Source organism: Myzus persicae, unplaced genomic scaffold, assembly GCF_001856785.1.
Source record: "Myzus persicae strain clone G006 unplaced genomic scaffold, MPER_G0061.0, whole genome shotgun sequence".
Classification (NCBI taxonomy): domain Eukaryota; kingdom Metazoa; phylum Arthropoda; class Insecta; order Hemiptera; family Aphididae; genus Myzus; species Myzus persicae.
The window spans coordinates 337342-352704 of NW_019104278.1; the positions used below are offsets into that span (position 1 = coordinate 337342).

Here is a 15363-nt window from a genome sequence, read left to right on the forward strand (position 1 = left end):
AAAACATTTTGCTGCATTTTTCTTTTGAGTGCTAACTTATATTTTCTCATTGGTTATTTAATCCAAAAATAATTTTTTAAAGACTGTTGTTAAAAAAAAAATGTTATTAAAAAATTGATTAAATCCAATAGGATAGTCATTGCAGTACAATTTCTCGCTTTCATAAAAATCTGATCATAAGAGAATCCTGAATCATTATCAAAAACTAGATTAGATGAATTTGTTTTTCTGGAAATACTTCTCAGGAATTACCTATATTTAAAAAACCCTTCGTTTCATTTGAACATGTTTATATTTTTGAAGTATTTGTGTGTTGTAATAAACATAGTTATGTTATTAATCAAATATTTTAGTATTTTTAATTGTAGTTTAATTTTGTGACCTACCTAGCTATGTATTTATTATACATCAATATGTCACGCTAATAAAATGTATAAATTTGTAATGTTCTAAAATCAAATAAAGTTATTCAAAACATATTTTATCTAAGTTTTACCAGATACCTCTAAATAAAAATGTGGCTTAAAGAAGAAGACAATTCTATCTAAGTTCTATGAAAAATAATAATACTTAATTATATAAAAAATATACCTACTTGAACTGTTATCGTTTGAAGACTTCTTTAGATTAGGCTTACGGTGTATTGTGTATACAGTCAATGCCACTAATCCCGTTTACCTATATACCTATATACATATCAAATTAGATTAATAATGATGTAGTATGATCTAGGTATGTCTCAAGATTTAAAATCTGGTTTTCTGCGCTTGGGGCCCGTTTATCAGTTCACGATAATTGAGAATGTTATTACAATTCAATTTAAAAATAATATATTAAGTAACTATCTAATGAAGGTAGCTACTTTTTTTCTGTAGGTTCATAGATACGTGTAGATTTTTTCTGAAACTTGGAGTTCCCATTTTCATTAAATGATCATCTCTGAGAACTGTCAATAATAATTTGTATGTAAAAATATTGTGACAACTATAACTAGGAAGTACCTATTTTCAAATGATTTTTTAGAAACATTAATTTATTTTGAGCATTTTATAATGTGTCATAATTTTAACATTAATGGTGATGACAGCTATTATTGTAATTAAAATTCATATTTTACATTAAGCATTTATTTAAATAACAATGAGTACTAATGCAACACATACTGTATTACTTGTTATTATACCTATCAGCTGTCATAATCTTCTACAGAATTCTCATACGTTTTTACTACCTAACGTTTAAGTCACTTACAAAATGAGTAATATGTATTAATTATATCATACATGTTATATCTACCTACTACCGTTTACCTTCGGTATTTATAATTTATATTATAACGTTATGATTTGTGTTCCTAATTATATGACATACATCTACTATAGTATTCAGTTACAATGACAATTAGAAATGCTGAATAGATTTAATTAGCTATAAGTGTATACAAGTATTAGCTTATAACTAATAGATTTTAGACTTTAGTTGATTTACGTAGCCGATAGAATCGAAAAATCTTGTGTTCTACTGCATGATGCAATGTGCTTACGTAATGTCGTGTACCCGTGTGTATTCATTCCCATACTGTATCGAATGCAGTGAATAAGTGGGGATTGGGTTGCAAAAGAAGCACAAACGATTTAGATATTTTTATTACATTTTTTAAAAATGATTGTTATTATTGATTAATAAACATGTTTATAAAACTCTCTATGCTATTGGGCCTAAGCAATCAGCCTATATTGTTGTAAAGTAGTGCTCATAATGTTTTGAGAATTTATTCAATTTTCAAATAAAAATCGGTACCCAATTTTCTGTACTTTAAATAAGTTATTATTTTGGGTAGGTAATTGACAAATAAAAGCTATCGATTAAACTCAAAAACAAATATTATCTCAGTTTCTATATACTATATATTCTATTATTTGCCCAAGTTTCACAATATAAATATTAAAATAAAATTCTCGGAGAAATATGTAAACAGATGAGCTAATATATTACTTATACTAATATAATTTTCTAATATCGTGTTCGATTGTAGAATACATGAAGGTTGTAACTATTATTGTAAATCTGTATTTATGTATAATATTTCACATGTTGTTCAAAGTCACTAATTATAAATGTATTTGTTTCACTATGAAGTTTTTTTCGAGTTATTATATTTTATATAGCATGTATGCAATCATCTATTTTTTCTGGTACTTTATAGGTAGTAGGCTTAGTAGTGTTTTTTGATATGTTTATAAGTAATTTATTGATAAAGGTAGGCAGTACATTTGTGTCTGAAGATAGGTTATTTTACAATTTTCGTATTACCTAGTAATTTTGTTGTTATTAAGAACATAATTCTATAGAGTATAGAGACTACACATATTCTTAAAATTATTTTTACACCATAGGTACCTATAAGTAATGTAGAAGTATTTATTATTGAGTAATAGACTAATGAAAAATTAACTATTTTTGAAAATTGTAATTTCTATTTTTTTTTCGTTTCTTAAATTATTATAAAAATCTGATCTTAATTTCGAAGTCTTAACAGTTAAGTATGAAGTGATTAGTTGGTATTATACACTTATATCATAACTCATAATGCATGTATTTACTTCACAAATGGTGATATATTTTTTTTACTTAGTTGAAATGTGTTAATTATTTTGGTTTAATGATTTTAATATTATTAATATAAGATTAATTACAATTTAATATTATTCTAAATATTTTAACTGTTTGATATTTTAAGAAAGAAAAATAAAACTTGAAAAACAAACAGATTTGTAGATATGGTTGCGTTATGATCAAATATTTTACCGTACAGTTACATATTTACCTTAAATTATTATGCATTACTTACTGTTTCCTATAATTCTACCAAACATTATCTGTGGTAAGTTTGGTTTCATTAAGAACCATTTTATAAATTCGATTATTGTTTTAAAATCAAAATGCATATAGTTATTAGGTAGACAACTAAATATGTAAGAAATATGAATGTTTTTAACCACTAAAAACCTTAGGTAGAACATTTTTTACATAAAGTTTAATAATTTTAACGATTAACCTCTCATCAGATACACTCATATAATACCTGCTATATATTTACAAAAATTAAATATTTCTTAAGTTTAGATTTTACCTGGGAGCTTTATATAATTTTGTAAATAGTTACAAGTAGGGGTGGCTTCAGAGACATAATTGGAGAGGGGGAGGGGGGCTAAGTCATATTTTTCAGAAAATTTCATTATTATAATTTTTTGTTTTTTTTTTGTACTTTTGTTTTTAACAGAATACATTTTTTTAGAAATACGGGCTTGGAAGAGGCCTCAGTACATAGCTCCCCCAGGGAGCTGCCCCAGAAGTAGGAAGGTACTATTAATTAGGTTTCTATCGCATCGACGGTCCACACTAGAGGGTAGTATTTAGGAATATTTTTTTGGGGCGTAAGTGCCATAGTTCTTTTTAACAAAGCCAGCTGAGGGAGCCCCTCCCTGTTTCACATTATGAAAATATATAATTTTATAAACATTTATAAATATATAAATATTTTTTAAACTATGTAGATAAATATTAAACATATAGCAAAACATAGGCTTAAAATAGTTATTATAGTACAAAAAAACATCATATTGTTTTAAATATTAATTGCATTGCAAAATTTTCCAGACACACTCACATACTATGTGGTCGTGCGCCGAGTGTGATTTAGAACGAACACACAGATACTGACTATGGAAATAATATTATTCAAATAAAATAAAATCCAAATTTTATAAAATGATTTGCTTATTTCAACAAATATATTTAGATAAATTAGTAAATAAATAAATAAAATTTATTAAATTACATATTAGTAATAAGGCATGTTGTTACCTATAATGTTATTAAGGAAAATAGTATGTACTATTTTTACATATTCTTAATAGTGTTTAAAATTGCTGGGAACCTGATCTACCTCTCCTACCCGTAAATACAGGTCAGTGACCTCATAAATACACCTCTGGTATACAACACCTCAGAAAAAGTTTGATGCAAAAAACTATAAAAGAAAAATTTGGTCGATAAAATTCACACAATTTCTAAAAACATACAACTTGTAGCGGATGATGGAATTTACTAGAACTGTCAATCCGAAAATATTTTCTTATAGTAATATTATAAACTATATCATATGTATACATTAGGTATATATTATATACTATATAGTATGCGTATAAAAAAATATTATGTATTTACAAAATAAATAAATAATTGAAAAAAAAAAATTGCTTTAAATGAAATGAATGTAATATAAATAATATCATCATATGTTACCTACTGTGTGATATTATTTTAGTTGATTAAGTCATTATTATATGTACATTTGATTAAACAAGAAATACGAACATTGCTGAGGAATGATATGCCGCAATATTATACATTCAAAATTTATACGTTGTACACTTACATAGGTATCTGTATTATAATTAATTATGTATAATCCAAGATGGGTAATTATCCACTTACATAAAATGGTCACTTTTTGTTTTCTATATATTAAAAAACAAGTGATTATGAATTAGGTAAACAATTATCATAATTCATAACACAAGATGATCTAATAAATTTAAAAACTGAGTATTGTATTGAGTATGATTTTACTACATAATTGTTTTGAAAAAACAGTTTAATATTTTAGTAGATAGTTACTTACTAATGTATTGTACTTTACAATATTATTGTTAGAGATCAAAACTTTTAAAGCAATTGAAATGGGTTTTTTATTGATGGGGCTGTCATATTATATCATCAATTGAAGTTTACTGTTAATCTTGTAAACGGCGGTTATTTTGAGCACTGTGTGCAACAATCGTATTAATATGCAATTATAGTTTGATAAGATAAATTAAATTAATACAAAAGCCAAAAAAAAAATCATAAAAACAAATAATATATATTGTCAAAAGGTATATTATAATGAATTAAGGAACAACTAAAACAGTAAAGTGTACACTTCATACTAATCACAACAGTACACCTTAATAACTATAAATATTGTGTTCGTGGTTTTCTATGGATACCTCTAGTTAGCAATTTTTTCATTCGCTCGAAGAACCCATTTATCGAATAAAGATTAATTTAAATTAAACAAAAATATGTATCCATATAAGTTCCCCTCCAAAAAAAAAAAACTTTAAAATACCGATTACAAGTGTTCCAAATTAAATAGGTAAGTAGTTGAAAAATAATTATTTTTGGTCACACGGTTCAAAACTAGCGTACACAATACCATACGTACATGTATAATAATTAATATTATATTGCCACATACTTCATTATCAAAACACTAACTAAAGCATATTTATCGACCTTGCATCTCCAATTGTAGTTCGGTCAATTGAAGTGCCAATACACTTTTAAAAATCAATATTTCAATTTTGTAAAATACATACAATCTGATATATTTTTAACATTCATAAATAAGTATTTAAATAATGTAAGTAACAATAAACTAAAATTAAAATCAAACTCAACCAATTTCTTATAATGACATTGTTTAATTTCACACAAGGTCATCAAATTTTAGTCTAACTCGATGAATTAGAAATTGTTGTAACTCGATTTTCAGGTCAATAATTGTGTCCAAAGACTGTATGGGTTTTGTTGACCATTTTGAAATTAGGTTCTTAAATTATTAACAATTCTTTTTATCGGACACACATCAAATATAATATTTTAGATGTAATAATTTATATGTTTCAGTAATAATGTAATCACTTAATAATGCCATGTCAAATTGATCTTTTGTATTGAATTATAGAATAAAGCCGGTTCAATTTTTAGAATCTATTCGTTGTCTTTTTCTTTAACACTTTAGTAATAACATTTAAAAATATATTTTAGGTGCCTAATTATGCTAAGAAAATATATCAAGCCTTTCAGTTTTTCAACATTCATTTTCAAACAATTCTTCTTGAGTAGTTATTGAAATTATTGTAAAATATTTAAAGTATAATATTGCATACGACAACGGTAATCAAGATTCATGCCAATAAATTGCACATACGCTAATTAATTTGAACTTAAGATGATAACAATGGAAATTATATATATTATCCATTGATAAAAACGAAACGTCAATACAAATTAATAATAATTAATTAAATGATAGTAGTCGGCTGTTTGATGCATTTTCTCATGGAGTAGGGGGTTAGTAGGTAGTTGAAAACTAATTGCCACAAACAGGCATTGTCTTATAGTAATAATATTTCCTAGAGAACTTTTTGGTATTTTTCCACCCTTGAAAACTGCAGTTAAGCTATAACACCCCATTCCTAGAAGCGGACCAAGACCGAATTAATTGAACAGTTGTACCTATTAAAATAAAAAAAAAATTAGCAATTTAAAAAAAAGATTTATCTTCAAAAATAGTATCGCTCAATAAGTAATAGTCAATAAGTAGGTATTAACATCTGAGAAAGAACATATTATATCATCTCTGAGTCCACTCCTGATAATTTGAAGATTGTATTAATCACATTCGTTTACACAACGTGTGCTAATATGCATCTGAGTAGACCTTTTATTTAAATTAAAAATAAGCCCTTATGTAAATAATATGTATGCTAGGAATTTAAAATAATTATTTTAAAATTTAAAGTACAATTCATAATGGAAATTATATTTAAAATGATAAGATAAAGAAACTCAAATGTTAAAAAAAATTATATTTAAAACAATAACTATATGGATATAACAACATAGGTTGAAACAAAAGTCTTAATTTTTTTATTATGCTTAGTTTTCAAAAAAAAAAAATATGTAAGCAATTATTCAACATTCCAACATTTTTAATTAATTGTATTTTAATATTATAATTTTAAAGTGTACAATATTTGTTGATATGGGCTTTTCAAATTAATTTTTTTAATCATTGATAATAATGTGTAAAGAATAATTTAATTACGTGATACGAGTTTTATAATAAGTGTATGCTTAAACGATGTCCATTTAATTGGTTGTAAGTCAAATAATTAAAACATTGCATTCTCAACACTCCCGCTGCAGTGTTACATATGACGTGGTGTTTGATTTGTCGTCTATGTGGACTAGTGTGTTGTGTGTAGTTTTATATTTTTAAAACTAAAAATGTACCAACTAATTTGTATTTGAATTAGTAATATAAATAAATAAACGTATTGTAAATTATTATTTATTCATATTTAATATTGTTTGATTTCAACTAATTTTATATTGATTTAAATAGTTTTTTAAAACAAAAAATTGGTCCCAGGTATGTAATATAATCTATACCTTACTTAATAACCCACATGAATCATTATGTTTAATTAAGAAAAAAACATTATATTAAAATGTGGTTGATGCAATTTTACTGATCAAAATAAATTGAAAATTATTCTAGTATAGTTGTATATGATATTAGTTTTAAGTTTATTAAACTAACTTCATGAAATCTTAAAGTAAGAATTACTGATCAAACAAAATTAACGCCGACCTGAAACCATAACTAAAAGAGTAGACCACTTAAATTAACGCGATACTTTAGATATAGTTAATTCAATTTTGCAAGTGATGAAATATTTATTATTCATTTTGATAAGTAAACAGAAACAATAATTACTTTGGAAACAACTTATTAGTTACAACTTATAAATAACCAAATTAAATACTAAAATACTTTTGAAGTTAGATTATAACTAACTATATAGTATACAATAGGTACTCATAAAAGATATTTTATTCTATATTTGAGAAATTCAGGATATTATCGAAATAATTTTATAATTATTATTATTCGCAATTTACGTTGTGGAGTGAATAATGAAAAATGGAATATTTACTTAAATGAATAATATACAACAACATATATGAGATAATGAAGTCTCTATGTTATTATTACTTTTTATATTTATATACAACTAATGCGTTGTAGTCTGTTGTTGCAATAATTTTTTTTCACAAATATATTAATTTTACCAAAGCCTATAGGGCTTTTTATTAAATAAAGGTTTTGTGTTCTTAGTTTTTAAATCCATCGATTATATCGGACCTACGTGGTTACTACTTGAGGCATAGGAAAATAATATGAATTCAAAACCAATAGCTTTTTGTACATATATTGGAATTCAAAACATGTAGAAATTCTCTACTTCTCAGGTATTTAACTACATAACTATATAGTATAATTTATAGTTATTTAACCATACGTTTTTGATGTTCATATTACAGTATATTATACTGCATAGTAAATGCACGGATGTACGAGTATATATTATGGTTTTATTCACGTCATGGATATTGTATAGTGTGCAAAAATAATCATCTATGTTTTTCTGAGTGATAAATTAAAGCATAATTATTATTAATCTAAAGGGCAAGTTCAGTGAATACAAAATATTTAATGATTGTGTTATCTAAAATTTATTAATTTTTGATAAAATCTACCTATTTTATTTTATTTATGTACTTTTATAGTTTTAAACATGTCCTATAAATAACTATTCACGGAACATAAACGATTCTAATTTCATTTATCAAAATATCAACATACATTTTTTTACTCTACAATATTCATTATAGTATATAATATACATTATATGTGATATATATATATAATATATTTATTATCATTCTACATGATATTATGTGAATATAATAATAATTACAACAATAATAATTTTGACTTTTTAGAATGATCAATCACTTATAAAGACGATGTTAAGAAGGAAAAAGGAATCCGATTTGAGCACCGAGCCAACGAAAAATCAACTTAGCCGTGTATTAGGATTAGTAGACTTGATTTCTCTTGGCGTTGGTTCAACACTTGGACTTGGCGCTTATGTACTAGCTGGAGAAGTGGCGGTTAAATTTACTGGGCCCGCAGTCGTTTTGTCATTTGCTTTTGCAGCTGTTGCATCGGCGCTGTCAGGTAATTATAGATGAATGTAATTCGTTTCGAACACAATACTTAGTTAATATTATTAGTAAAAATATATATATATATGTATATTAATCACCATTTAAAATAGTTATTCAATTTATAATTGTAGGTTTATGTGTAAAACATATTTTTTATGTCCATCTACCTATATTTAATAAAAGGCGATGTTTGAGTGTGTGTGCTTAAGCAATTTACAGCCAAGTATATCGCTCTCATGGTTCTGAAATTTGGTACTTAGGTAACCCTATACCCGAGGATGTACACCTCTAAACCAATTTTAAATTCTGAGCAGAGCAATGAATGCATTGATTATACAATGATGTATGTTTTTTATTTTTATTTTTTGTGTCTGTGTGCACGACGAGTATTCAAAATAATGCTTCGATTTTCAACTTCAGTATCTTTTCCGATGAGAAAGTGAATCTAGTTGGTGCATTCGAGGGGTCAAAATTGTCATTAGTCTTCAAAGCGCCGGAAAAACGAAAAAATGATTAACTACAAACGAGCATTTTTTTCGCTTAAACGATTTTGGTTTTTAGTGCAACTCTAAAAAAAATTCCGGTAGATATATGACATTTTCACTGAATGTTTATATCAGCATTTTCAATACAATAAACATTTTAGCAATATGCCGACTTTTGTTGAGCTATTTATACTGACATTTTCAATTATTATTAGTTTTTTAAAATAAATGTCGATAAAAAAATTTTCCCTCTGTTAAAAAACTTGAAAATATAATACAACGTTCTTCGTAAGTTGTTTTTAGTAGAAATTAAAAAAAAGTTGATCGCAAATCCCCAATCATTTTTTATGAGCGTCCAAAGTTCAAATGTTGACAAAATTCGTATATAAATCACAAAATGTACTCATTATTTTAATTTAGAAATTCATAGAAAATTTTATTTTTGTATCTAAGATTTGAAAATATAATCCAAAATGTCTCTAAAGTTCGTCGTCAAAAAAAAAGTCTACCGGAAATTAAATTTAGTTTTTATGAGCGAGCGTTTAAAAGTTCAAATATTTACATTGGACATTCACTATTTTATTCACTTTTTTTATTTTGTTGTAATTCAAAAACGAATAACCGTAGATACTTAAAATTTACATCATATGTTTATTTATCATTTTCTATACTTAATAATATTTTCAACATATTTGAACTCGCTTAGAGCTATTTATGGTCATTTTCAGTTTTTATTTTTTTTTTTAGTAATTTCCCTATAAATGTCAATGAAATTTTGTTCGTTGGGTCAACATTTTTAAAATTTCAATATAGGCTCTTGATATATTTTTGTTATAGTAGTTCAAAAATATTAAAAATACATATACACTATCTTTTTTTTTATAAGCGTTTAAAGATCAAATAAATTAAAAATACATAGGCAAGATTTTTCTTATGCAATGATTTATCATTGAATTCAAATACACATCCATTACAGTGTTGTCCATTTTTTTAATATTTACATTACTCAACTGTTCATGTATAAACATTGTTGATTGTTATTTAATCCATTGATGCACAACTCTACGTGATCACTGAATTGTTCTGTATACTAGTATGACTTCCAAAAAATCAAATCTAATTATTAATAATAAGCCGTGTTGATTGAATTAATCAACATTTAAGTTTCACAATAATTTATGGTGATACCATAAATAAATATAATTAGAAATTTAGAAAAGTATTTCTCTCCCTCATCAACCAATATTCATTAACAAATAAAATATTAAGCCCTTAACCTTGCAAAATTGTAATTTATACAATTTTCAATTTTTATAGTTAAGGAATGAACATTTAAAACAAGGTTCCTTATAAGTAGTTCATTCTATAAACAAAAAATTTAAAATATATATTAACCAAGAGTTTTCTTTTATAGTTCTTTTAAGTTTAAATTTAGATGAAATTACATATTAAGACCAGGAATAATCATTCATTTATTTAGTTGTGATTTAAAAATATTATTTGTGGGTACTTGAAACTTTTAGTGCAGGTATATTATTGTATTTTGAGCATACAATGCCATTTTCAAATGTAATTTTTTCGACAAAAATGAATTTAATTTAATGTAGTACGAATGCTTAATAGTAAAATAAATTACTTTAATCACAATAATATCATAAAATATACCTACTTAGTAATATTATAAGCCAACAGACATCCTTCGTTCGGAATCTTTTTATTATGCCATAATTTAATATTGTTGAATTAAAATTTAACACATTCATTTTCGTGACTCCATAGACATCTAATGTGCAGCAGAACGTTACCCACTTACCCTCTTTTTAAATTTTGATTTTTAAAAAAGGGTTTACATGGGGATTTTTTGCCTAAAAAACAAAAAGTTTTATGCTTGTTTAGGGTTACCATGGTTTGGGTTGTTCTGGGTTACAGTCGTTACAGAAAATAAAAGAGTTATTATAATTAGATATAATTTTAGACTGGTATTTTATACTTGGTCATCACCACACAAGCTGCAAAGTTAAAAATCTTTGCAGTTTACATTTAGCAGAATTTAAGAAGGGGTGAATCCACGGGCATTTAATTTTTAGTGGACAATGAATCAGCTAGTATTGAACATCGATGACTGTTAATTGAGATAATTGTGAACACTACAAGGAGGGATGGGATATAATATTTACTCCAAAACAATATTGACAACACTTTAATATTGTATTATTTTGAATCTCAAAATGGTATTTTGAATTGCTAATTATACAAAAATACCTTGGTTAAAAATATGAACAATTAATATTATTATTTTGATCCGAGATTTAAAAAAACTTTAAACAATATTTTAAGTTGATTTGGCCAATTGAGATTTTAAATGCTTGAGGGGGGCATGGCCAACGTAAGTCCACGATCTAATCATAATATGAACTCATGTTATTTATACCACAATGTATATTAAATTAATATTAATCTCATTCATTCAATCCATCTGCACTTTAACTGCCAATTATTGCAGTTTTCGATATTTAGCATCTAGTTTTTGATTATCTTTCCCCCTCACCTGAAATATTCATATTTTTTTGTTTACTTTTTCAATTTCAATTTTCTCTTATAAATTTTTTTCTCCTTCCTTTTTCTTATAATGGCTACCAATGTAAGATTTCTGTTTATCATCATTCTCCCATAATTACCCTTATAATTAAATTTTTTCACAACACTGGCTTCTCAATTTAATCATATTTTGACATTTATCAATCCAATTTGTTTGTATTTTTCTGCTTTATTATTAATGATATTATTGATATAAAAATAATAATAATTTTAAATATGAAAATAAATGTCGACCTGTAACATTTAAAAAATAAAATTTCTATCAATAATTGTTAACTTTAATTATTAAGTATTATAGTATGATATTTATTATTAGCATTTATTTACAAACAACTGTAGTTACCTACATAATGTGGAAAAATGGTTCGCTTTCTCTTTACCTGTAAAACACTGTAGTTGGTAAGGTATATTTTGATAGATCTATTGGAACAAAATTGACTTAAGTACTCAAGTTTTTTTACTATAGATGCAATTTAGCCATCATTCTAAAATGGAAATTTAGAGTACTTATAATTACGTATTGTTAGGTATTAAAGGTTGAAGACATTATCATTGATGATATTATAATTGAATGTGGTGTACTGTACATAATTATTGTTTAATTTCTAAAAATAGATTTTAAGGTTTAAGAAAATAATATTTATGGAAAAAAAAAACTAATTAGGAACAATTTATTTTATTCAGGATTATGTTATGCCGAGTTTGCTAGTCGTGTACCAAAAGCCGGGTCAGCATATGCGTTCAGCTATGTGGGTATTGGTGAAATAGTGGCATTTCTCATTGGTTGGGATTTAATATTAGAATACAGTATCGGTGAGTATAAACGTGAAAATTAGCTTATCGTGTATTTGTTAAGATTATTGTTTTTATAAATTATTTTTTTTTGTTTTGATAACGATGGTGTAATTAAAAGAATATTATTATAGATCTATTATAGGCACCTACTATTGAATTAAAATAATTAGAGTACAACTATTATTATATGTTTACGATATCTAGGTATATGAGTATTTATTAATTAATTAAAATTTAGTTCATTATAATTTGTTTTGTAATAAAATCAGGAAAAATAATTAATTAAGTATCATCAAAAAAAAATTGAATCTTAAGGACGTTATTATTAATATTGCAAACATATTATTATATGATAAATATTTTAGGATGTGCTAGCATTGCAAGAGCTTTAAGTGGGCATATTGATAAACCACTTGGTTATAAAATGAGAAGATATTTTGAACAAACGTTTCCAATGAATGTGGACTTCTTGGCACCATACCCTGATCTTTTTTCATTCGCATCTATTCTAATGTTAACTTGTAAGTATTAAAATTTGAAACATTATTTTTACGAAGTTATATTATGGAAACATTAATATTTTGAATACAGATGATATAGGTAGTAGGTATAGAAATCAGTAAGTGAAAATAGTCATTAAGAGTTTATTGGATTTTCAGTTTTAAAATTATATCTTTAGATTTATCTTCCTGTAATTTTTTGACACGTAATATCTTGTGTATTATAAAGCTATTGCTAACAATCTATTAAAAACGAATGACATATAAAGACAATTATTAAGGTTGGATGGTTTTCAAATATTTATAATTAAATTCCCAGTAAAATGTATCTTACAAGTTGTAAGGTCGAGATATATTTTGTTATAATGATATATTTTGTCTTTATTAAGTTTATTATTTTATCAAATGTGTTCAATACCATCTTGTCAAAATATGGATTAGACACTAGACAGCTTCATTTTCCCTGCAACGACAACATTATTTAATAAGAATTTTACGTGTTGAAATTAAATATTATGGATGAATGGTTTCGAATTTTCAGAATTTCAGTTATTAGTTTAGTACTTATTGATTTAACAGTTAGATTTAATTTACTTTATTAATTTTAAATTAAAAAAATATATATTGTCAAAAAAATAACTGCAAAATGATCGACTGTTGTCGATATTTTATACTTGTTTTCAATATTAAAAATATAGATTGTGTATGACAGAAAACTTTTCCGACACTTTTATTATATTATTCTCTTTTTATTGTCCACTTAATGTTTCTCATAGTATTATAATATTTGTATTTAATCGTTTCCCAATCACATAATCTGTTTTCCTTTTCATAGTATAATTATATCTATCATATTACCTATTTTGTGTTAGGAAATGATTAATTGAACATCAAAATACTTCCATTAATTCTATGTTATTTTAATCTGTGTATCCGCGTCGAAGGCGCAAACTATGAACTGGGTGATTGAGTATTTGGTACCTATAGGCGTCACTGTAACAGTATAATATTTTATAATATTAATTATATTATTTTTGTTTAAGTGTTAATTGCATGGGGCATGAGAGAATCGTCTTTACTTAACAAGATATTTACTGTTGTCAACCTGCTTACAGTCGTCACAGTCGTCGTAACTGGCCTGTTCAAAAGTACGTAGAATCATTTTTTTCAGGAACCTATAAGACCTAAGAAAAATAGTGGAGTTACATAATATTTATAACAAATATATTCGTTCAATATCTAGATAAAATAATTTTTAGATAATTTAACAGAATTTTTAATAATTCGAAACGCTTAAATGTGGTGATAAATGAACTACAAGAAATATGCTACACATTGGTTTGGATTCATATCGAATCCATTGTTATAATGCTATATTGCTATATAAATTGAGTAAATCATTGCAGTCGATTTTTACAATTGGAACATCCCAAAAGAGAATATACCACTGAATGTGAAAGGCGGAGAAGGCGGATTTTTGCCTTTTGGATGGTCCGGAGTGTTTGTGGGAGCTGCAACTTGCTTTTACGGATTTGTCGGATTCGATGCAATAGCCACTACCGGTAAACATTTGAAATTTAAGCGTTAGACATAGGGTAGATATAATAATTTTGCGGCTGTTTATATTAAACTTACCATTGTGTACATTTTACGAGTTTTCACATTTGTCAGACAACTAATACAATTTGTTTTTTTGGAATTATTCAAGGTGAAGAAGCCAAACGACCTACAAGAGACATACCTTTGGCAATAGTTATATCGCTATCCATCATCACGTTATCATATTGCAGCGTAGCTATCATATTGACACTCATGTGGCCATACTATTACCAGGTACAACAGTTTTATAGTTTATACCTACTGAAAAATATGATGTTAAAACTACTAATCACAATTTATATATAGGGTGAATCACCAAGAATGTTACCCTTTTTTTCTTTAATAATGTAGTTATTCAAAATCTTGCTTTGGAATTCTTAAATATACTTTAAGATCATATTTTTAAATTCTTGAGATTTTTTGTACTACTTGAGGAGTAGTCTGTAAACAGGCACGTGCAAAACAATTTTGGG

The 15363-nt window shown here is 25.7% G+C and overlaps 1 protein-coding gene across 2 annotated transcripts in view; it reads left to right on the forward strand.

The window, feature by feature from the left end:
• Positions 1–15363, forward strand: part of LOC111040807 (cationic amino acid transporter 2-like) — a 31095-nt gene that overhangs the window by 4061 nt on the left and 11671 nt on the right. For both annotated transcript variants that reach the window (XM_022324834.1, XM_022324835.1), the window contains exons 3-8: positions 8686–8923; positions 12681–12809; positions 13157–13312; positions 14335–14439; positions 14698–14853; positions 15000–15124. In XM_022324834.1, the coding sequence (XP_022180526.1) occupies positions 8686–8923; positions 12681–12809; positions 13157–13312; positions 14335–14439; positions 14698–14853; positions 15000–15124 (909 nt within the window). The remainder of the gene's footprint in view (positions 1–8685; positions 8924–12680; positions 12810–13156; positions 13313–14334; positions 14440–14697; positions 14854–14999; positions 15125–15363) is intronic.